Raw genomic sequence first — 25,076 nt, forward strand, 5'->3', positions numbered from 1 at the left:
GAATTTTCCTCAGACCCTGAAGAAAGTTCACTGCCTATCAGATCCCAAGTGACTTTTGGTGAAACCATTTTCACTGATGTTTCATGATTATCATGACATTATTAGTGGACTAATTACATTTTTACTTCTGGAAGACCAAATTACCTTGTGAATAAGGCTGGTGGAAAATTGTAGAGTACCTGATATATCCCCTGATCAACCCAGTCAATGAAAATCAACGTTCCTTCCAGGTGAGACAAACTGTTTTAATTGGTATGGATGTGCAGGGACCAAGGAAAATACGTGACCTAAGTGTATATCATAGGCTATTTCCCTGGTAAAGTGCTTTAGAAAACAGTGGAAGTGCTGGAGGCTTGCTGGCCATTACTACAACTTTCAACCCACATGGAATCTTTTTACTGTGGGACCCAGCATAGTCCACACCCAACTATTAATTGCTAATTTGTATTATTGTTTTTGCTGAATTACAATTTTGTGCCTTTTTCTCAATCCCCTGTTATATATGTATTCTGTGTAATGCAAGAAAGTCTGCTACTATTAGCAGTGCTAAATATCTTACCTATTTTTATGTAGACATTTAAACTTAATTGCAGCTAGGAAAAAAAATAAAAATAAACTTATTTGCAATTAGAAACTAAACAGCCACTGAACATTGAAAACATTTTTAAAGGCTTTTATATTTGACAAACTGAGAAATACAGCCACTCTTATTCACCTTCTCTTTGTTCTTCACCTCCCTGTTTGTATGCAAATATATACTGAATATAAATTGTTCCTCTTTATTGTTATCTTACATCCTTTTCTTGTTTTTCCTTCCCATCAGTAGCTGAATGGTATTGACAGTGTTTTATTTTTTGTCACATTATTATGGTAAATTTTTTCCTCCTTTAAAAGAATAAACCACAGGAAAGGAATAAAACAATAGGGTATATTCTGGTTACTAATTTTACAGATACCCAAGTAGCCTAGATCAAGCCAGTGACCAAAAAAAATAATAATTTCAGGCAATGCATATCCTGTTTCAGAGATTATACTAGACATTGCCATAATTTAATGCTGCCCTCAAATTTGCCAAAGAAAAATTTTAAAGCCAAATAAGAACATCAGAAAAACAGCCAGCCCACTGCAAGCCCAGAAATCATTAGAATAGCCAACATATATGTGTACATCAATAAACATGAACAAAAATATTATCAGTGTTATTAATAGAAGCCCAAAATGGGAAACAACCCAAATGTCCATCAACTGGAAATGGATGAAAAAATGTGATATATGCATGCAGTGATAGGGCAGTCAGCCTTGAAAATGGTCCCAATGAGCCCACCTGCTGGTATTCTTGCCTTTATATAATATCCTCCTACACGTACCTGGGTAGTCTGTGTCAGCTGGTGGTGTGTGACTTAACAAAGCTATGTTGCAAAAGACACTTCTAGAAGAAGTGGAGAAATGGTGGGGAGAGGGAGAAAGGCAAACCATGAGAGACTCTTGAATGATGAGAACAAACTGAGGACTGATGGGTGTGGGAGGGGAGGGGGGAGATGGGCACGGAGGGGGGCACTTGTGGGGATGAGCACTGGGTGTTATATGGAAACCAACTTGACAATAAACTATTTGTTTAAAAAAAAAGACACTTCTACCTCCACCTTGCTCTCTTGGATCAGTCATTCTGAGGGGAAGCCAGTCAAACCTTCAGATGACTGCAGCCACAGCCAACATCTTATGTACAAACTCATGGAGAATCTTGAGCGAGAACAATCCAGCTAAGCCACTCTTAAATTCCTGACCCACAGAAACCATGAGCAATAGTAAATGTTTATTGGTGTCTGAGCTTTGGAGCAATTTGTTGCACAGCAACAGAAAACTAATACAAATGGCATATAGCAGGGATTTGCAGATTTGGCTCATGGACCAAATCCAGCCGGTAGCTAAGACCTAAGAATTTTTTAAAATATTTTTAGAGTATTGTGCAAAACACACACACACACACACACACACAGCAAATAAGAGTATGCAACAGAGACTGTATGTAGTTCTCAAAGCCTAAGATATCTACTATCTGGCCTCTTACAGAAAAAGTTTGCCACCTCCTGGTATATTGCAGTAATTATGAAAGAAGTGCTGCTAAACACAGCATCGATGAATATCATAAAAATAATGTTTAGTAAAAAGAAGCCAAATACCAAAGAATATATACCATATGATTCCATTTATATGAATTCAAAACTAGGCAAACTAAATAATGATGTATGAACTCAAGATGGTGGCTTACTTTGGGGAGGAGGAGGTAGATAGAAGGCATGAAGGAGCTTCTGAGGTACTGGTGATATTCCCTTTCCTGATATGAATGGGTATATTTGCTTTGTAACAATTCATTAACCTATATGCTTATGGTTACTGCATTTTTCTTTTATGTATGTATGTTTTATTTCCATTAAAATGGGTTTATATGAAAAATCATTAGAAAGTTTAAATTGGACAATTTCTAGAAGTCCAAAAATGTCTAATGAACAGTCATAGAATCATTTAAATTATAACTAGAGGCTCCATTCCTTTCAGAAGGACAGAATGCATTGGTAGTATTAAAATAGTATTGCAGAAGAGAATCAGTTATGGTACTTAAGAATGTGACCTCTGGAGTCAGCTTGCCTGGTTTCAAGAACTAATTCTACTATTGAATAGGTCTGTGACTCTGGGTAAGTTACTCTTCTTCCCCATGTCCCACTTTCCTCATCAGTAAGATGGAGATTAAAATAGTGCCTACCTCATAGGGTTATCTTAAGGATAAATAGTATAATCCTTGAAACTCACTGTGTCAGTTATCTATTGCTGTGTAACAATGATCTCAAAACTTAGTGCCTTAAAATATCAACTGTTTGTATTTTCTTACAGTGATATAGGCCTAGAATTCAAGAATTAGCAGGTGGATTAGTCAAGTTCACCAGAGAAACAGAACCAATAACCAATGGGAGATTATATATATACAGATATAGGTTTAGGTAGGTGTAGATAGATCTATGTTTTTATATATATTGGTTCACACAATTGTGGAGGCTGAGAAGTCTCAAGATCTGCATTTGGCAAGCTGGAGACCCAGGAGAGCAGGCAGTAGTCAGAGTTTGAAAGCCCAAGAAGCAGGGGAGCCAATAGTATAAATTTTAGTCCAAGTCTGAGTCCAAAGATTGGTAAAGACTGATGTCCCAGCTCAAAGACAGGCAGTAGAAGAGAATTCTCTCTTACTCTGCCTTTTTGTTCTATTCAGGCCTTCAAGAGCTTGGTATTAAGGAGGGCACTTGTGATGAGCACTGGGTGTTATATGTAAGTGATGAATCACTAAATTCTATCTCCTGAAACTAATATTACACTCTAAATAAAAACTTAAAACAAAAAAGAGAGAGAGAGAGATTGGATGAGGCCCACTTACAATAGGGAGGGAAGTCTGCTTTATTCAGTCTACCTATTCAAATGTTAATCTCATTCAAACTCCCTCTCAGAATAATGTTTGCCAAAATATCTGAGCATCATATGACCCAGTCAATTTTACACAATGACATAAAATGAACCATCACAGCAAAGATGGTTCATCTGTGCCCCACCAGCTCAATTAGGAATAGAGAGTCCAAGATGGCCTCACCTACATGTTTGGGGCTTTGGACTGACTCTTCTCCTCTATGTGGCTTCTGTCCATGTGGCTACTCTCTCTAGCAGGATGGTTTAGTCTTCTTTATTTGGAGGCTGAGTTTTTAAAGCAAAAGAGGAAACTATAAGATTTCTTAAGGCTAGAACTCAAAACTTCCCAAACTTCATTCTACCACATTCTATCAAGCAAAGCCTTTCACAAAGCCAGCCCAGATTCAAGGGCAGAAGACATAATAGGTATAGTAGGTGGAGTGGCATGCATGTACAGGGATGGGAAAATTGTTGGTGGCCATCATTGCGGACAGTGTGCCACAGCCAGCCTCTGGCCACCACGGTTCATATTCTTCCCACATGCAATATATAGCCTCTACCCTCAAGAATTCCAAGGTCATATGCATTAAATCACCCAAAGGGTTGTGGCTTAATGCACCAACCACTGTATTGCTTCTGGTTGGCAGTTCAGGCAGAGTTTAGTGGATACAGCATATCTAGCTACTGAGGCTCAACTAGACCTGAAGATCCAAGATGGAAACTTGTCAGGAAACTTGGTCCCAGCTGTCGCCTGGGGCATTGTGGTTGTTCTCCACATGGCCCCTGTCTCTATGTAATTTTTTATCATTCAGTAGTCTAAGCCAGACTTCCTTACAGGATGGCAGCTATATTCCAAGAAAATGAAGGCAGAAGCTTCTAGTTCTCCTAATCCACAACCCACCCAATATCATTTCTACCACATTCCAGTGGTCCAAGCAGGGCACAAGATCAACCCAGATTCAAAGGGAGGGGAAACAGGCTCTATGCTTCGAAGGAAGGAATTTTTGGCAGTAGTTTCTGCAGATAATATACCATAGACTGAGACACCTGGGTGGCTCAGTCAGTTAAGCATCCAACTTCAGCTCAGGTCATTATCCCACAGTTATGGGTTCAAGCCCCGCATCAGGCTCTATGTTGACAGCTCAGAGCCTGGAGCCTGCTTTGGATTCTGTGTCTCCCTCTCTCTTTGCCCATCCCCTGCTCATGTGCTCTCTCTCTCAAGAAGAAACACTAGATAGATAGATAGATAGATAGATAGATAGATAGATAGATAATAGGCACTTAGAATAGGGCTTGAAACACACCAAGATCACAGTGATAAATAAAGATACCCATGACCTATTCATGCCATCCCTGTGTCTGGACAAAATTCCATCATCAGGGGCATCATTGGCCCAACTCATATTTTATCCCTTTGGTCACCTGTCCGGTTCATCATCTATGCTGTGTGCTGTGCCCTTTTTGGGTACAAGCAATGACTACAAGGATCTCTTACCCTACCACAAGATTTAGTCCATCCAAGTCATTGTCATCTCTTCTTGAACTACTGCAGCAGCTCCCTCTTTCTTGTCATACTCTAGAATGTTTCCTAAATTACAGCCAGAATGATCTTGTTAAAATATAAATCAAATCACATCAGTCCAGTGGTATCCCATCATGCTTATAATAAAATCCTAATTCTATGCCATGATCTGATTCCTAGCAACCTCTCCACACATGTCCTCCATTCTTTCTTTGCTCAGTTCATTCTGTAGCTCTGGCTTTCTTGCTGTTCCTCAAACACACTAAGCTCATTGTGCCCCTGGGCCTTTACACCTGATGTTCCTTCCCTCATAATACTCTTCCCACAGAACTTGCATGACAGACCTCTTTGGATCATTCAAATCACTGTTCAAATGACACCTCCTCAGAGAGATCTTCCTTGACCACCTTACTCAAAAATAGCACTCTCAGCCCACCCCTGCACACCTTTTTCCTGAGGGAGCTTCGTTTCTCTTCATAACACACCTAAAATTACCTATTTAATTTACAGTCTCCTTTTTCCACCAGAATATAATTTCCATGAGGGCATAGAAATTTTTCTCCCAAACAGATAAAATAAAGCCTAACACATAAGAGGCACTCAGTAAATATGTGTTGAGTAAATGAAAGAGACTGGTATCAACTTGTGGCAAGAATAATGGAAGCAAACCCAGTAACGTTGACAGCATTGCCCTGCCCTGCTCTGTCCTATACATATCAATTCTGGCATTCTAATCTTTCTTTTATAATTGAGGTCTAATTGACATACAACATAATGTTAGTTTTGGGTATACCGCATAATGATTTGATACTTGTATACATTGTGAAATGATCACCACAGTAGGTCTAATTAACATTCCTCACTGTACATAGCTATAGAATTTTGTTTCTTATGATGAGAACTTTTAAGACCTAGTTTCTTAGCAACTTCAAATATGTAAGATGGTATTACTAACCATAGTCACTATGCTTAACATTACATCCCATGACTTATTTATGTTATAACTGGAAGTTTGTACCTTGTGACCTCCTTCCCCCATTTAGCTGGCCTCCCACCCGCTGCCTCTGGCAACCACCAATCTAGTCTCTGTATCTAAAAGCTCCATTGTTTGGGTTTTTTTTTTTTTTTTAGATTCCACATATAGGTGAGATCATATGATAATTGTCTTTTCCTGACTGACTTATTTCACTTAGTATAACGCCCTTGAGGTCCACTCATGTTGCCACAAATGGCAAGGTTTCGTTCTTTTTATGGCTATACAATATTCCATTGTATATATAAACCACATCTTTTTTATCCATTCATTTGTCAATGGACACTTAGGTTGCTTCCATGTTTTGACTATTGTAAATAATGCTGCAGTGAACATGGGGTGCATATATCTTTTCAGGCTAGTGTTTTCATTTTCTTCAGATAATCTGGTATTCTAATCTCATCACCAATATTCAGTTACAATTTGATGTTTCAAAATTCTGGGAGGGAATTTTGATGTTTCACAATTCTGGGAGGGAGCTTGCAGACCAGACCCTAGGGGGCAAATTGAGGACAACTGATGCGGGCATCTGTAAGATGCAGTTGGAAAAGGACTAGAACTGGCCCTTATTCTGGAAACAATAGCCATGCAGACAGTTGTAGGGTGATAGATCATCTATGCTGTTTTATGTTTAATATGTGTGCCACCTTGCTGCCAGAGACACCTTGGATTATTTCCTACGGCAGTGAGGAAATAGAGAGTGGTGAGCACAAGAGACAAAGAAGAAAGCAAACAAATATTATTGCATACCTGCTACATGCTGAGCAGTCTCCCACCTATTATCTCATTCAATTCATAAAACAACAGTATTACTCTTCATTTCACAAATATGGAAAATGTACGGCAAGTCAGGTAGGCATTGTCTGCTGATGCCAGGTAGGTGCGCCAGCAGGAAGCAAACTTCAATAGATACCCAAGGTTTCTCTTCTTCTCTGCCTGCTGCTACCGAAAGCCTAGCATGTTTCCTATGATGATGACAATCTATCCCTGTGCAGAGTTGCTGACATATTTGCTCTTCCCCACAGTGGTATCCTGTGGCCATCCGGGCTCCCCACCCCATGCCCAGATGTCCGGGGACAGCTATACTGTAGGAGCAGTTGTGCGTTACAGTTGCACCGGCAAGAGGACCCTGGTCGGAAATGCCACCCGTATGTGTGGGCTGGATGGACACTGGACTGGCTCCCTCCCCCACTGCTCAGGTATGGAGCTTGGCATGAGGGAGCAGTGTCCAATGAAACACTTGGCTGGAAGGAGATGGACAAGTTCCCAAGGTGTGAGTGTGACAGTTGGGCAGGAAGGAAGCTGACCTTTTGGACCCCCATCTTAACTGTCACAGCCAGAGTGTACAGCTATGAGAGGTCCCAACCAGACTTCAGCCTTTTGGTGGTCTGAGCCCTGCTTCATCGCCTTGGTGTGCTCTGGTCAAGCCCATACAGCCAAAGAGATTACAAAACTAGGAAGAATGCAAGTTTGTGAGGTCCCCCTGTGACCAGAGTCCTGTCCAGACACTTGTTTCCATAAGTTTCTGGGAAGAGTCCAAGCCTCCCTGTTGCTGGGTCCAGGTCCAAACCCAATGCTGTGTTCTTTCCTTCCCTGTTGGGGACTGCAAGGCCCCAGCTGCTTCCCTTTCTTTCTTATCACTGCCTCTCCAACTTGTCTTGTGTCAAGGCTGCCTAGTGAGATACAAGTCTCCGCTACTGCCCTCACACACCAATCTCAGACTTTCCTGTTAATAAATTTGTTTTACCATTAATCTCTATGGGAAACACTGACAGATGTTTTCCAAAGAGCAAACATAAGAAACTGCCATAGCTCTTATGTCCATATTATCCAAACCAGAAGTTCATCTGTAATGTCTTACAAGAACAAAATATTTGAAATTGAATGGTCCCACCAATGACAGAAATTACCAAGCAAAAAATCAGCACCCCTGATCTTGGTCTCCTTTGACATGAACCTGCCTGGCCCTCAAAGGGATCCCATAAAGTATGTCACCCCAAGAATGTAGCTGCTCATGTAGTTTTATGTTCCCCCAGGAAGCCCTCCTTGGCATTGAAATTAACCCCTATACCTTCCCATGCTAGACCTCCTCTTAGTAGTAAACATTCCGACCTTCTGTTATAGATTCCTTCTCCTTGGTTGGGACCTCACCCACAAGACATGTAGCTGTTCTTGCAATATGAGTTCCTAGATAATCCTGTCTCCCAAATTTCAGGGCACTCCCAGAATATTGAACCAGATATTAGTTAGATCTCCCCAGAAAAAAGAAATTCGTGCATACTGACCTCTGTTTCAAAGGGCTGCTGGCTGCCCAGGACAATCTCAGACATATCACTCTATATTACCACCCAAGACTTTGGCCCTTCACTTTTATTTTATTTTATTTTATTTTTAATGTTTTATTTATTTCTAGAAGAGAGAGAGAGACAGTGTGAGCAGGAGAGGGTCAGAGAGAGAGGGAGTCACAGACTGAAACAGGCTCCAGGCTCTGAGCTGGCAGTCAGCACAGAGCCCGACGCAGGGCTCGAACCCACGAACCGCGAGATCATGACCTAAGCGAAAGTCGGACACTTAACCGACTAAGCCACCCAGGCGCCCCAGCCCTTCACTTTTATTAATCTCATTAATCATCCACTTCATGAAATAGGCAGGACTGTGTATTAGCCACAGAGACTCCATTAGCCCAGACTAGTGGAAAGCCTGTTAACCCAGGCCCTTAACTTCATTCTGCTTGGACTTCTGGTGGAAGTGACTTGGAGAAGATAGCATGAAAAAGACAAGTCATGCATACTGAAGCCTCCTGAGTTATCCACAGCGCAAGTTCCAGGAGGAAAAGGCATTCCAAAGAGGAAAGACATGCATTTCCCATCCATATGCCTGCCCAAGCATGCATTTGCCCCAGTCCCCTCTATGAATTGTCCCTTTGCGTAAAGTTCCTCCCTCTAGTCACTTCTCTAGGGTATTTGGCCAATGGTGTTCTTAAAGCCTATTTCACCCGTCTTGGGGATATTTGTTCTCCATGGGAAAGGGAAGTGCAGAGTACCAGAGAAAGAAACCAGAAAGAAAGCCTTAAGCTTCTACCGTCTGTTAGCATGTGTAACCCAACCATACAGCCATTCTCCTGGCCCAACGCATGGAATCCCAAATCTTTTTTCCTCAATGTAATTTCCCTTCTCTGGAGTTGTGTTAGCAAATGCTGGAAAATGACCTACTTGAAACAGTACAGAAACAATTCTTATCTAGAAAACCTCCAAACCATTTCAACCATGAGATTTCATAATTTTGTGACTTCCTAAGCACCAGTCCTACATATGAAAGAAGGGACTCTTCCTTGGCCACATCAAAGGTCAAGGGGGACTAGAAACAAGCTGACTCTGTGGGAACATGAAAAAGTAAGAAGCAAGAAAGGAACCTTTAGAGGACATGGATCCCCCCCACCCCCGCCCACCTTTAGGGGATGTGTTACATTCCGTTGTTTGATCCCTGACCTGAATGTTCTGAAGAATAGTTTGCAGTCACTTCTCCTATGTATCCATCAAGGATGACAAACACTTTGGAGATGAGAATCATGGGCAAAGTTTTGCTGGAGACCTCTGAGGACAGGATTAGAAGGGATTATATTAATGCTAAGGCTGAGGAATGAATGAATCTTAAATGCTTTGGATAAGAAAATGAGAGATGAGAAGAATAAGTGATTAGGAAATAACATTAGATGTGCATTGGTGCATAGAATATAATTCCTCTCTTCCTGAAATTTATAAATACCATCTTTAGCAATAGCATCTCCTTCCAGTCCTAGGAAATATGCATTCAGAAGTTCAGGGTCAAATTTCTGAGCCTCGTTCTTTATGATTGTGCACCTAGATGATGCATAACAGATTATAACTCCCTGGGCCATCAGGACATGCAGAGATTTCTAGAATTTGAGAAATACTTCAGGTTGTTCATGGCCCACCTCTGCAATGTCATCATCTTCCTGATATACATCAGTAGAGGGCCAGCAGTTACCATCTACCCTCATGGTACAATATTCTATCCTAGATTCCCTTCTATCACTGAAACAGAGCCCTAAACAGTGCAGTGAGGACCATTCTGTCAGAATAGACTCCTGGCCGGGGGGGGGCCTGGATGGCTCAGTTGGATAAGCATCCAATTCTTGATCTCAGGGCGGTAAGTTCAAGCTCTATGTTGGGCTCCACATCCAGTGTGGAGCCTACGTAAAAATAAATAAATCAATACATACATACATACATAACTACATAACTACATAAATAAAAAAGAGTGAATGCTTTTGGGACACCTGGGTGGCTCAGTTGGTTAAGCATCTGACTCTTGATTTCACCTCGGGTTATGATCTCATGGTCATTAGTTCAAGCCTCACATTGAGCTCTGTGCTGAGTGTGGAGTCTGCTTAAGATAGATTCTCGTTCTCCCTCTGCCTCTGGCCCTCCCCCATTCATGTGCATGTGCTCTCTCTACAAAAAAAAAAAAAAAAAAAAATCAACTCCTAGAACTGGAGAGTTGTGTTCTCAGGCCTGTTGTTCAGCAGTGCAGCTGCAGCTGAGGTCAGCTGGCCAGTGTGGGAGTTAGTGTACCCACCATCAGAGCTGCCTTCAAGAGGGCCCAGTACAGGCTGTTGCATGAGCTACACCCTGGAAAACTTCAAAAGCGAAGAAAATCTAGCCAAATGTGGTGGGCCCTCTTTTTCCAAATGTTTGAGTTGATGATTGAATGAATATCCCTTTTTTGGTAGAGAGCAACATGGGATTATATAGTATTCTCACAGTCTGAGACTAAACTAGAAAAGGAAATAATTCCAAGATCGAGAAAAGGCATAAATAGTAAATAGTGGGGTATACATGACTTAAATATTTATTTGCTCCAAGAAACTAAATGCTCATGCAGATGTTACCATTTGATGCCCACACATGTGGGTTCATGAGTAATTACATTCCACATTATCTTCTCATAAAGTTGCCATTTATTCCTTAATTTTCCTCTTCCTTCCTCATACTTTCCATGGCCCAGTCTGACCTAATCATGTCTCCTGTATGGCTTCATATTATGAGGGGTCCTGGCTCCCACAAGCTTAAATCTTGTGGCTTTGTCTCCTGTTCTCTACCCTCCTCCACCTCTTGGGTCCTTAGCACTCTCTTGGGTGGGTCTGTACAATATCAGGACCCAGATAGATGCAGAGATGTAGCAGGAAGCAAGGGGCAAAGAAAGAATGGAATGATACAGTCTAAACATTTCAACTAGAATTCACCAGTGTTGCATAATTTATGAATAGGAAATCCTCAATTAAAGGCCCAGGATCCAGATCCAAGCCAGGCTATTGAGAAGACAAACCTACACTAAGGAGTTTAGACCTTAACCCATAGGCAATGGGAAACCAGTGGAGATGTTTCAGTAGGAAAGAAACAAGATCAGATGGTTGATGGTTGTTCATGTCAAGGTTTGAGGATAAAGTAGAAGCTGGGTTACAGGAAGGGTTTAGGAGGTAGGGACATTAGTTAGGAGGCTCTCACAACAGTTTGGGAAAAAGAACACTGGGCATCTGAGCTAAGATGCTGGAACTGGACACAGAGAGGGCACAGAATCTGCAGATGTTATAGAGAAGGGTTAAGAGGAAAAGGAGAGGTGGCCGGCTTGGACCACTGACATTCCACACTGGCACGGGCCAGAGGTCAAAGACCTGATCTCTACCACAGAGTCTTCCCTCTACTTTCTTCCCTTGCTGCATGACCTCAGACCTTTGTATTGTCTGACCTCTGCATAGTAAGATAGGTAGTAAGGTAGTAAGTAAGGTCCAAGTCACTAGGGCAAGGCACACAGTCCATCTTCATCTTCCTTATCTGGGGTCCACTGTTTTCCTCTCCCAGTTCCCCACTGCCACCTCATCCATGCTAAAACAATGGGCTTTGTTTGGTTCTGGTCCATAGGAACCAGCATGGGAATCTGTGGTGACCCAGGGATCCCAGCACATGGCATCCGTTTGGGGGACAGCTTTGCCCCAGGCAGTCTGATGCGCTTCAGCTGTGAAGCTGGCCATGCCCTCAGGGGGTCGTCTGAGCGGACCTGTCAAGCTAACGGCTCATGGAGTGGCACACAGCCTGAGTGTGGAGGTAATGTATGTGACCATTCTGCTTTTCCCCTTTGCCCAACCCCAGCTTCTCCTCCCCCGTTTTCCTGTTCCAAGCACGTGCCCTCACACTCGCAGACAAAACACATGGCCCCATTTGAACCCTTGGCCTGGAGGATAATGGTCATCAATAGATAGTTCTCAGTCCTGCCCATTAGTGATCCAAATACAAACAGATTCCCTGTGCTCACCTAAGGAGGGAAGAAACCACAAGGAACTAAGTTTAGCCTGTTTATTCATTTATTTCCCATTTACCTTCAACAACTATGTCCCAAATACTGTAGTAGGTGCCGGGGACACGGCCGAGACAGACACACATCACCCTCCTGGAGTTTAGTTTAAGGGAAGAGATTGCTAACAAGCACCCAAAGTGCCAAAAGAAATACAAATCTAAATTTTGAAAGACCCTTTAAAAGTTAATAGAAGCCCCTCCTGATGTTTCCTGAGGTAGCTCTGGTGGTGGAGATTATATTTCTCCACACACTCCTAAATTTCTGAAAATAGCTTTATTTTAAAACCTCTGTCCCCAGAGTCTGACTTTTTGTAGCTGCTCCCTGGTTCTCTCTGTCTCTCTCTAAAATACAGCCTACATAGCACTCTCCTAACTGGAAAGCTGAGAGTAAGGGTATATGAGAAAGTGCTGAAAGAGGAAGGAGACCATATGAAATAGTCACCTAGCAAGGGAGGCAGGAAATAGAATAAGGACGTAGATCATTGCAGGCAGCACCAAGGGCTCACTTAAGGAAAGAGGCCATTGATTTAAAGTAACAGTAGTCAGCATTGGCCTGTGTTCTTGTTCAGCCACATTTTGGTCCACGGGTGCAGGCACAGGGTAGGTGAAATGTTAGGTGTACAGCTGGGGTTTTATCAGGCAGCTGAGATGCTGGCAGCAAGTGGCCAGAGAGGCGCAGGTATATGCAAGGTGAGGATTATGATGGATCCTGGCACCTGTGCTGCATAAGAAGGGAGCAGGATTACGAGCGGAATAAGGGGTAGTGAAAAAGTGGTAGGATCAATGGATGACAGGTCCCATTTAAACCAAAGTGTCCCCAGAGAGTGAATCCCAGAGGCGTGAGCTGGTCAGAAAATAGCTCTAGACATTGAAGTTGTGGAATAGATTTATAGAGCCAGGGGAGACACTCTGGCCCCTGATCAGGAGACACCTGCCCAGGAAAGGATACAGGTGGAGCTAGTGGCCTCTCCTACTTGTCTGCCCAAAGTCCTTTTTTTATAGTTTTTTAAAATTTATTTATTTATTTTGAGAGAGAGAGAGAACACAAGATGGGCAGAGAAGGAGAGAGAGAGGGAGGAAAGAATCTCAAGCAGGCTCCACACTGTCAGCATGAAACCCAATGCAGGGCTCGAACTCACGAATCATGAGATCAGGGCCAGAACTGAGATCAAGAGTTGGACGCTTAACCAACTGAGCCATCCAGGCATCCCTGGAAATCCTGCCTGTGAGGGTGCTTTTGCATAGTTAGTTACCATAGGATTTTGCAAGCATAGTAAGAGGTTTGTAAAGTATATCAACAGGGGGAGAATTTTGTGTGTTCTTAAATATCCACTGTGACCCAGGTCCCCTTTCATGGCACTCAGCTCCCAGCATGGAGTCGCTCACCATGTCAGGAATGTTCAGGGAATAGAAAGTAGGTGGCTAAGAGTTTGGGCCTGGAAGTGAATGTTTTTTGAATGTGTGTGTGTGTGTGTGTGTGTGATATGTACATGATTTTTCATGACTTTCCTTGACAAGCTCCCACTTATCCCTCAAGGTACTACTCAGATTCCTATCTCCAGCCCCAATTATCTCCTCCCTTCTTAGTGTGCTTTTTCCTTCAAATATAGTGCTTATTACATCATATTTTAATTCAACTGTCTATAGGTAGGTTCTTAAAATGGACTGAGCTCCTCAGGGGCAGGGGATATGACTACCACCATGTTCCCAGCACCTAGGCAGTGTAAATACTTTTTGAACCCATGGGTGTTAAGGCCTATCTATTGTGCTCATTAAATAGGAATCATCTGTAGATTTGACTTTGAGACCACATAAATGTTGTATATACTTAGTCAAGTAAAATTAAACCAAAGGCTATAAAGAAGCAATCTCTAAATATCAAAATGAGCATTGGGTGTTATATGGAAACCAACTTGACAATAAACTATTTGTAAAAAAAAAAAAAAAAATGAATCTAACTACATATCAAATTGGTGATGCAATAACCCACAGAATTATTTGAACTGACTTGAAAAATTGGAATTTGACTATGGCATATATATCCTAAGGACAGAGAACGGCAATGAAATCTTAAATTGTTTCCAGCAATCGGATTGTTAGTAATAATAATGATATTAATATTCTGAAACTACTTGAAAACAAATTAAAATTATTTGTCATTAAGAACTAAAATTTTCAGCATTAAGGAGATACACTATAAAAATAAAGAAGTTAGGAGGAAAACTCTTAAACCGGTTTGGTTTGATAATATCAGCATAAACTCATAATGAACTTTCAATTTAAAAATGTATTGTCCCAGCTCTACCCATTCTAAAAGTCTAGTATCAGTGATGACCTCAGTAGCAATGAGTACCCTTAATTTTCAGATTGTGGTTTTTAAATCCATTCTCTGTTAAAAGGAACCAGAGCTCTTTAGAGAAATGGCTAATTCTAGGACTAGGGCAGGATATATAACATGAACACGAAACATCTTGTCACTTCAGCAAGTAATCTACCACAGACAGGAGAGATCATGTCAAAGGAGCGCAGGAGCCAACTTGGAGAGGCTCCCCCTAGCCAAAGATGGGATAACTTAAGCATCAATAAGAATAATAGTGGCAATGGGTAGCAGTATAGTAAGTTTTAAATCCATACGGCCAAATGACTATTGGTCACCATTGGAGCTTGCTAGGAAACCAAATCATTATTCTGACATCTGATTTTTTAAAAAATCAAACATTATCCAGCTTTCCTTTATGAATTGTATCTCAGGGTAAGCAAATATTTGATCATGGGCAAATTCTTGATTAAAGAACTCTAGCTCATGCAGAAAGAATGATAGGAGCTATATTATCACCATTTTCTGTCCCTTGGTAAAACAACAAATCTAGTCAACAGTCATCAGTTGCTGCTTAAACCATTAAGTGAAAAACTAATGGGAACATTGTAATGCCAGACTGGGTGGAAAAACCTGAACCCACTGATCAGCCTCAACATCATGAACTAGGAAACAACCAGACATGCTGTGGCCCCTGGTGTGATGCAGTAGGAAAGTCAGAACCACCTATGAAGCGCCCTTGCCAAGAAGCAGAACTTGACTACAGGAATTGTGAGGGACAGAGTATTAAGTCCAACGATACCTCACTGGTGCAGTTAGCAACGTCCAGAAAGAAGGAAACTCCACTGGAGAGATGCCCTGGTTTCTGTACAGATAAATTATAGGAGAATCTCAGAATTCAAAGAGTCTTAGAGACATGCCCATCAGATGTCATATGTGAATCATGATTCAAAGAAATCAACTGTAAAATAAAAGAGGGGCCAATTGAGGAAAATTAAACACTGAGTGGATATTTGGTAATATTAAGGAATTGTTTAAAATTTTAGGCGATATAGTCTTTACTTTTTAGAAATTAAAATTCATTCAGATCTTACCTTCCCTTCTGAGGGTGAAATGATCAGACACGAAAGCAGCACGAGAGACATTTCAATCACAGCGTCCTTGTAGAGCACGCAGTTTGCACTCTGGGCCATTCTCAGTCCCCCCGCGTGCCACCTGCCCTTGTTCTGGGGAATAATATGCTTCTCTGGCTTCCTAGTGATCTCTTGTGGGAACCCTGGGACTCCAAGCAACGCCAGGGTCATGTTCAGTGACGGCCTGGGCTTCTCCAGCTCCATCGTCTACGAGTGCCGGGAAGGCTACTACGCCACGGGCCTGCTCAGCCGACACTGCTCGGTCAATGGCACCTGGACAGGCAGTGACCCTGAATGCATAGGTAAGAGCCCAGGCCCTCTAGGCTCTACAGCAAGTGGTGGCCATGGTGATCGAGGTCCTCTGTGCCAAAGATGGCTGTCTGTGGGAGACTGGGAGGCTGGCTACATTAGGGGGATCCACCCCTGAATGACGGTGTCTAATTATTGAGCATGGACTATGTGACCACCACTGAGCTAAGGGTTTTGTTTTATATGCATTGTGTCATTTGGCCAGTAGCTACTGGGAGCCCCACTTACATATGAGGTGACTGAGGCTCAGGGAGGTTGAGAATATATACATTTGCCATTTCTCAGACTCTAGCCTGTTCCTTGGGCATTCTTGTTCTCTTTTACAACAAACTCCCCAGGCTCAGCCTGATTCTCTTCCCACTTGAAAGCTGCCGCCGTCTGCCATCTTTGTGGGTTCCTCTCAGCCTTGGACCCATTCCCCACCCCACCCCTGGCCTGGCTCCCAAGCCTGAGACAGTCCTACTGCTCCCCTTTCCCGTTCCCCTCAGGGGAAGCCCCAGACCTTTCTCCTCGGGAAACACATCATTGTATGGCCCAGATGGAGGGAAGGGATGAGATAAAGGAATCTAACAACACGGCCCCTTTCCAAGCCCTAGCCTATGACTTCAGGCTCTGTCTAAATCCCCACATCAAGTTCACTTCTGTTCCGAGGCCAGAGCCCACCAAACCCCACCCTCACTTGATACCATAACAAATATACAGCCATTCCAAGGTCACAAGGCCCTGCTGCTGAGCCGCTGGCCCCACAAAGGCCTCCTAAGGCAGAACAGGTAGTGACATGCACCTCTCCCCAGACAAATTGTCCTGTGAGGCCCAAAAACACAATTAGGCTTATCAACCTGAAAACTGTCCTCTCTGAGCCCCAGCCTCACTTAGGACCTAAACCCTCTGGGTACTTCCTCTTAGAAGGGGTGGGCTTTGAATAAAGATGGTCTTCATAGTGCAGGTCGCTGGGGTGCGTAAGGATGGTGTGGTTGAAGACAGTGGGAATGCGGGAGGACTTTTGCAGACTTGACCAAAGTGACTTGAGAAAGGGCAATACTGAACCGGGAGTCTAGGAGGAGACAGGGCATCCCTGATCTGACCCTCTTCCTTCCTGGCCATGTGCAGGGAACACCAGGGATGGTATTGGAATGCGGGGAAGAAAGGGGGTCTGTACTGAAAGTGAACCATGCTTTATTTCCCTTATCCCAGTCATAAACTGTGGTGACCCTGGGATTCCAGCCAATGGCCTCCGGCTGGGCAATGACTTCAGGTACAACAAAACTGTGACATATCAGTGCGTCCCTGGCTACATGATGGAGTCACATAGGGTGTCTGTGCTGAGCTGCACCAAGGACCGGACATGGAATGGTACCAAGCCAGTCTGCAAAGGTGTGTCTGAGGGCTGCACATGTGGACAGAGGGCCAAAGAAGATACAAAAGTGAGACATGGGCCTTGAACATGTAGAAGGGAGGGAGGTGACAAGTCAGAGCCCTAATATCCCATCAGGGGGGTGTGAGGTGAGGACTGGTCCCTGAACATCTGCAAGGAGGCAGTCGGAGGTACCAAGGTAAGGCCTGGGCTTTGAACATCAAAGGGAGGGCTGGGCAAAGAGAGGAGTGGGTTGTCAACTTGAGGACATTGTAAAATGCAAAAGGACCCCAGCTCCCAAACTAAGAGGAGGCATTCCTGATTCTCCCTGCTTAGCCCAGAGTCCCAGAGGGCACAGGGTAACCAGTGACATCGGTGCTGCTGAGTAGGGCCTGGTTTCCTAGGATGGTACCAGAACTCAGTGTGCTTTGGTCTCCCCCTCCCCCAGCTATCATCTGCAAACCACCTCAGCTCATCCCCAATGGGAAAGTGGTGGGGTCCGACTTCATGTGGGGCTCAAGCGTGACGTATGCCTGCCTGGAGGGGTACCAGCTGTCCCTGCCTGCAGTGCTCACCTGTGAGGGGAATGGATCCTGGACTGGAGAGTTGCCTCAGTGTTTCCGTAAGTTGCCCACCAGGGCCTGTGTGCATCTTATCTGCTGGCTCCTTTGCCTTCCTGTCTTAGAGCTTTGCTACTGGAAGGCCTAGACTAGGTAGTACCCTCCCCCAAATCAGGGGCAAGCTTTGTCAAAGACACTATTAGAGAGGGTTTAAAGGAAAATAAGGAGAATATCCTAACAGAGCCCTGGCTGTGGACACTGTGGAGTCACATTGGAAGGAAATGAAGCTCTAGATAAGGGAGGTGTTTCTTAACATGAAAAGTTGTTCACTGGATAGGATAGTTCCCAAAGATCTGGAAGGGAGCCATGCTGGAAATGTGTGTGTCTTTATGGAAAAAGATTCCTGGAGCACTCATGATTTTTTGGTGAAAGAAATTATTTCTTATCCACCTGGCCTAATTGTGTCCCCAAGAGCCCAAGTCCATCACAGAGCTCACTTGTTCTTACTCCCTTGTTCCTGTCATACCACATAATTGGGCTCTGGAAGGTTTTCTCAGTGCCTGTGCTTTAGACAAACACTAGGACCTATTTTTTTTCTTTCTACTTGGCATTTATCTAATTCCGTAGAAGACTATCAACATACCCATAACATTGTTTGCGTACCTCTGAAAATTCGCTTCCATTTGGGAAATTTCAGCAGGAACTAAACCAGCAGTTCAAAAGTGGACACAAGAAAGGCAGCATTTAGTGCATGGTTAACCCCTCAAGCCTTTGCACACATTCAAGGAAACTTTAGGAAGGTAACAACAAGGCTCAGGGTTGAGTCTAGACTCAGAGACCTTGTTTTTCTTCTTGAGAAATAGCCAGATTGCTTTTGAACAATGAGTTATGGTCATTGTAAGAAAAAAAAAAAGTACCATATCTGAAAATACAAAGAAGAATGTAATAGTCATCTGAACTCTCACTTCGCAAAGATAACCAGGGTCAAGTTCTTGACTGTGCTTCCACACCAACCACAATGCTTTCTTATATATATACAACAGGAGGTATGCAATTTTCTGTAAATGGTTTTCAATCATGCTGTGCATACTAGTTCATGACTTGTCTTCACTGATAGGCTATCACCACCTTTCTCTGTCAATCCATACTGATCTACGCATCATCATTTGTAATAGCATAAAGCATTCCTTTATTGTAGATGCCACAACTGGTTTAATCTTCTCCTACTGGTGACGAATTTAGGTTTCTCTAGTTTTACTCATGTTAAAAGCAGTCCTTCAGTAAATGTTCTTAGGATAGCATCTCTTCATCTTGTGGTGAAGTCCTAGGAGAGAGAAAATGCTGAGACAACAGGCACGCGCTCTCTACAACCTGACACCTGTTGTCAAACTGTCTTCTAGAAAGCATCCCAACTCACACTCACACTCCCACCAGTGGTTTATGAGACTGTTTCTTGACTCACATCCTCGTTAACAATGGATTTTGCCAATATCTTTTAATATTTACCAGCCCAAGAAGTTTTAAGAGATATATCATTATTTTCTTCGGTCTCACATTCCTTATCAGCAAGATGGGGCTGCTCTTTCTTTGTCATCCATTGTACTTCTTGCTCATTGAGCTACCTCTTCCTGGATTTGGCAACTTCTGATCAACTCAGTCTATACCTGACTTCTGATTGGTTAGTCTAGAGTCCCCAGCTTCCATAGAGGATTCTATGAGTATAGCTTACTGATCCTGCCTCCGTTTTATTTTGTGTATGATTATGAACCCTTGACTCCATGCACATAGCCACATTCACATCATAGCATATAGGGTATTCTTCATGCTTGAAGTGATATCTTTGGGAACTTTGCCTTTGGTAGCCCATTTTCTTGTAGGTTGCTGTTAAGAAGTTAAATATCTTGAGCCCTTCACTCCCTCCTCACAGATACCATGCTCCAGTTTCTGCTTGGATTTGCTTTTGGCAATGTGGCTGGAATGTATCTGGCCCAGAACTATGACATACCAAATCTGGCTAAAAAAAAAAAAAAACTTGAAGAAATTAAAAAGGACTTGGATGCTAAGAAGAAACCCCCTAGTTCATTAGGCGGACTCCAGCACCGCCTTCTGGATGTACTGATTCTCCTGTTCTTGAGGGCTCCTTATCATCTGAACCAAAAGCTTTCCTCTCTGTTAGATCCTGTATTGCCTTAGAGCAACAGATGGGGCTAGAAGTTCAGAACTACCCTTTCCAACATCCTCACCTCTTCCCATCCTCCTTGCAGCCACTTGGGATGGCCTAAGACTAGAATTATGGTGCTAGATTAGTAAACGTGACCTTTCATTAGTAGTCTCTCTTTTATTCTTTTGGGATTTCTACTGTTTTCTAAAGAAAAATTGGTGAGTTTTGTATAGTTGATCAGATAGAAATAATGCTGATTTCACAGTCTAGCACTTATAATGGGTGTTTAAACATTTGGTACTAAATTATGTTGTTTCAAAGTAATTAAAATTAAAGTCAAGAAGCCACTTACTCCTGAATCATCCACTTACTTTATACTGTTATCAGGCAGATCCATAGCTGCTAATTTAATCATTAATTGATTTGCTACGTTAACTAAGAAACTATATCCTGAGAACCTTGTCAGGAATGAGAGAGTTTAAACATATGTAAAATAATGGCCTTTATCCACTGTGAAATTCAGTTGAGTATGCGTGTTTTTCCATAATGATGTCTTTGATTTGGCACTGTGCCCTCAAAAGAATCCTACTCATTTTAAGGGATTATAGGTGCATTTGATGTTACATGATGGATAAATGACAAGTTGTCTGTAAAGGAAATTTTATGCCTTTTCACATGAAAAAAAATGTATTTGCATTTAAAATTTTAAAGAAAAAAAGAAGTCAAATATCTTTATTTCTTACCCACTGTGCTCCACAACATATTTAACATGGACAAGTGGCTGACCACTGAGGTGTGCAGTAACTCATGGAATTCTTATCACTGTGTCCCTACTTTGCATCTGGGCGTTCTGCAGTTCTTGGTGTTTTCTCTTCCTCCTCCAGACTGCATCCCTTCCTCTGTAGACCTGTTTCTGAAACCTAGTTATTCTCTTGCTGTATTACTGAAAACACATCCTCATAACACCATTTCTTCCTCTTATATAACTCCCTAAACATGGTCAAGGATTTTGTCCCCATACTATAGCAGATCAGGATCAACCCATTTTCAGCCTCACCCACTTTCTAGATGTTCCCCAGATCCACTCATCTCTTTCCATGCTACTTCCTCTGGCTGGACAGCTCCTCTGTCTTCAGTAAGGAGCTTCTCAACTCTACTCCAGGGTGCCGCCCCCACCCCCACCCCTGATCACACCATTTGAAATGTGCAACTTCCACTTCTCCTGAGTACCTAATGCACCTGTGTACTTTCACTAAATGTTATTGATGTTCAAGCCATGTTGTTGAAAATTTGTACCTTTCATCTTTTATACCTTCCTGTGTTATCTGACTTAGATTCTAAGATCTCAGAAGGCAAGGCTCATGCCTACATATTTGGCTCCAGAAACAGCAGAAAATCAGAAGCTGAAAGATGTTTCATAAATGCTCTTTGAAAGTTAATGGAGAAGGAAGTGAATTTAATTCAAAGCAAAATAGGAATGAGAAAGAGGAGTCACACTGGGGCTTTAGCTTTGCTCTGATTATCCAAATGTGAACTTATCCGCTGAGAGGTCACAGCACATCAGCTCATCCACACAGACAACATTTTATATTTCACAGTGCTTTGTGCTGCCTCCTCAAGGGACATTTGCACACATGGTCACATCTGATTCTCACAACAGATATCCCAGGAGGTGGGCAGGAGAAGTCCCTTCTCAGATGGCTGGTGGGGAAGATGAGGCTCAGAAAAGGGACCTGACATAGTGAGTTAGTGACAAATTTGAGTCTGAAAACAATCATTTCTCCAATTTTCTCTGAAACTCATACTCAAATTTATAGCTCATGTTATTACCACTAGAACTTTGAAGATAGGAAAAAAGAATAGACATAAAATTTAATTTTTCATTTTAGACTGCTTCAATAAATGGAACTTCAGAGCCACATATGATCGACATGAGGCCCTTTCTTTTGAGTGGAGCACATTAACTGAGTGTGAAGACTGATTCAGCTGCTCCCCATGGCAGCTGGTTTGTTCGGGGTTTGGCGATGAGTAGAAATGCCACACCAAGTGTTTACAGGAAAGAAGTGCAAGCTGAGTGTGCTTTCTGACCAACACAACACAAGAGTGCAGGTGGTCCCCTGAGCCTGCTCACACCACACCACACACCACTGGTTGTTTATTATCTTTGGGCTTGATAGCTGATTAAAAGTATATTGGTTCGGGGTGCCTGGGTTGCTCAGTTGGTTAAGCATCCAACTTCGGCTCAGGTCATGATCTCCCAGTTTGTGGGTTCAAGCCCCACATCAGGCTCTATGTTTCTAGCTTGGAGCCTTGAGCTTGCTTTGGATTCTGTGTGTGTCTCTCTCTCAGCCTCTCCCCTGCTTATGAGCTCTCTCCCTCAAAAATAAATATTATAAATAATTTTTAAATAAATAAAAGTATATTGGGTCTAAGAACAAAAATACTGGTAGAATCCCTCTATGCTTATTTTAAAAGGCATCAAAATCCCTATTGCAGGCAACCCCCTTTATTTTTTATAGTTTATTGTCAAGTTGGTTTCCATATAACACCCAGTGTTCATCCCAACAAGTGCCCTCCTCCATGCCCATAACCCCCCTTCCCCTCTCCCTCACCCCCCTCAGCCCTCAGTTTGTTCTCAGCATTCAAGAGTCTCTCATGGTTTGCCTGCCTCCCTCTCCCCAACTATTTTTCCCCTTCTCCTTCCACTTCGTCCTCCGTTAACTTCCTCCTAATCCACCTATATGTGCAAACATATGGTTTTTGTCCTTATCTGCTTGACTTATTTCGCTCAACAGAACACCCTCGAGTTCCATCCATGTTACTACACATGGCCATATTTCATTTTTTCTCATTGCCATTTAGTATTCCATCATATAAATATACCACATCTTCTTGATCCACTCATCAGTTAATGGACACTTAGGTTCTTTCCATGTTTTGCCTATTGTTGAGAGTGCTGCTATGAACATTGGGGTACATGTGCCCCTATGCATCAGCACTCCTGTATCCCTTGGGTAAATTCCTAGCAGTGCCACTGCTGGGTCATAGGGGAGTTCTATTGTTAATTTTTTGAGGAACCTCCATACTGTTTTCCAGAGGGGTTGCACCAGCTTACATTCCCACCAGCAGTGTAGGAGGGTGCCCATTTCTCCACATCCTCGCCAGCATCTAGAGTCTCCTGATTTGTTCATTTTAGCCACTCTGACCAGCGTGAGGTGGTATCTCAGTGTGGTTTTGATCTGTATTTCCCTGATGATGAGGGACGCTGAGCATCGTTTCATATGTCTGTTGGCCATCTGGATGTCCTCTTTGGAGAAGTGTCTGTTCATGTCTTCTGCCCATTTCTTCACTGGATTATTTGTTTTTTGGGTGTGGAGTTTGATGAGTTCCTTATATATTTTGGATTCTAGCCCTTTATCTGATATGTCATTTGCTACTATCTTTTCCCATTCCATCAATTGCCTATTAGTTGTTTGATTGTTTCCTTTGCCATGCAGAAGCTTTTTATCTTGATGAGGTCCCAGTAGTTCATTTTTGTTCTTGATTCCCTTGCCTTTAGGAATGTGTCAAGTAAGAAATTGCTGCGGTTGAGGTCAAGGAGGTTGTTTCCTGCTTTCTCCTCTAGGGTTTTGATGGTTTCCTGTCTCACGTTCAGGTCCTTTATCCATTTTGAGTTTATTTTGGTGTATAGTGTGAGAAAATGATCTAGTTTCAATCTTCTGCATGTTGCTGTCCAGTTCTCCCAGCACCATCTGTTAAAGAGGCTGTCTTTTTTCCATTGGATGCTCTTCCCTGCTTTGTCAAAGATTAGTTGGCCATACATTTGTGGGTCCAATTCTGAGTTCTCTATTCTATTCCATTGGTCTATATGTTTATTTTTGTGCCAATGCCATACTGTCTTGATGATGACAGCTTTGTAGTAGAGGTTAAAGTCTGGGATGGTGATGCCTCCCATTTTGGTTTTCTTCTTCAGTATTACTTTGGCTATTCGGGGTTTTTTGTGGTTCCATGTGAATTTTAGGATAGTTTGTTCTAGTTTTGAGAAGAATACTGGTGAAATTTCTATTGGGATTGCATTGAATGTGTAGATTGTTTTGGGTAGTAATGACATTTTAACAATATTTATTCTTCTGACCCATGAGCATGGAATGTTTTTCTGTTTCTTTGTGTCTTCTTCAATTTCCTTCATAAGTTTTCTATAGTTTTCATCATACAGATCTCCTATATCTTGGTTAGGTTTATTCCTAGGTATTTTATGGTTTTTTGTGCAATTGTGAATGGGATCAAGTTTCTTGATTTCTCTTTCTGTTGCTTCATTATTGCTGATAAAAGCGGGATGGGACCCAGAGATACGGGGGGGAGGGGGGAACCCGGCAGGCAACCCCTTTTATTTATTTATTTTTTTTACAAATAGTTTATTGTCAAATTAGTTTCCACATAACACTCAGTGCTCATCCCCACAAGTGCCCTCCTCCATGCCCATCCCTCCTCCCCCCACATCCATCAGTCCTCAGTTTTTGTCAGCATTCAAGAGTCTCTCATGGTTTGCCTCTCTCCCTTTCCCCCACCATTTCCCCCCTTCTTCTCCCCCTTGTTCCTCCGTCAAGTTCCTCCTAATCCTCCTATACGTGCAAACATATGATATTTGTCTTTCTCTGCCTGACTTATTTCGCTCAGCATAACACCCTCAAGGTCCATCCATGTTGCTACACATGGCCAGATTTCATTGTTTCTCATTGCCATGTAGTATTCCATGGTATAGATAAACCACATCTTCTTGATCCATTCATCTGTTGATGGACACTTAGGCTCTTTCCATGTTCTAATTAGCTATTGTGGAGAGTGCTGCTATGAACATTGAGGTAC

General features: G+C 42.6%; 2 protein-coding genes across 2 annotated transcripts in view; both read left to right on the forward strand.

Annotated features, from left to right (window-relative positions):
• CSMD2 (CUB and Sushi multiple domains 2) overlaps window positions 1-25,076 on the forward strand; it is a 597,675-nt gene that overhangs the window by 552,430 nt on the left and 20,169 nt on the right. The window contains exons 56-60 of the mRNA XM_039231736.1: window positions 7,028-7,201; window positions 11,945-12,127; window positions 15,952-16,128; window positions 17,330-17,509; window positions 17,938-18,111. Coding sequence (XP_039087667.1) covers window positions 7,028-7,201; window positions 11,945-12,127; window positions 15,952-16,128; window positions 17,330-17,509; window positions 17,938-18,111 — 888 coding nt within the window. The remainder of the gene's footprint in view (window positions 1-7,027; window positions 7,202-11,944; window positions 12,128-15,951; window positions 16,129-17,329; window positions 17,510-17,937; window positions 18,112-25,076) is intronic.
• Window positions 19,969-20,331, forward strand: LOC120231889 (short transmembrane mitochondrial protein 1). Its single transcript, XM_039232188.1, has 2 exons — window positions 19,969-20,161; window positions 20,314-20,331. The coding sequence occupies exons 1-2, from the start codon at window positions 19,982-19,984 to the stop codon at window positions 20,329-20,331; spliced, it is 198 nt and encodes a 65-aa protein (XP_039088119.1). The 5' UTR covers window positions 19,969-19,981.

The sequence above is a fragment of the Hyaena hyaena genome, unplaced genomic scaffold (assembly GCF_003009895.1).
Source record: "Hyaena hyaena isolate Hyena2069 unplaced genomic scaffold, ASM300989v1 scaffold_3, whole genome shotgun sequence".
In the NCBI taxonomy this organism is placed as follows: domain Eukaryota; kingdom Metazoa; phylum Chordata; class Mammalia; order Carnivora; family Hyaenidae; genus Hyaena; species Hyaena hyaena.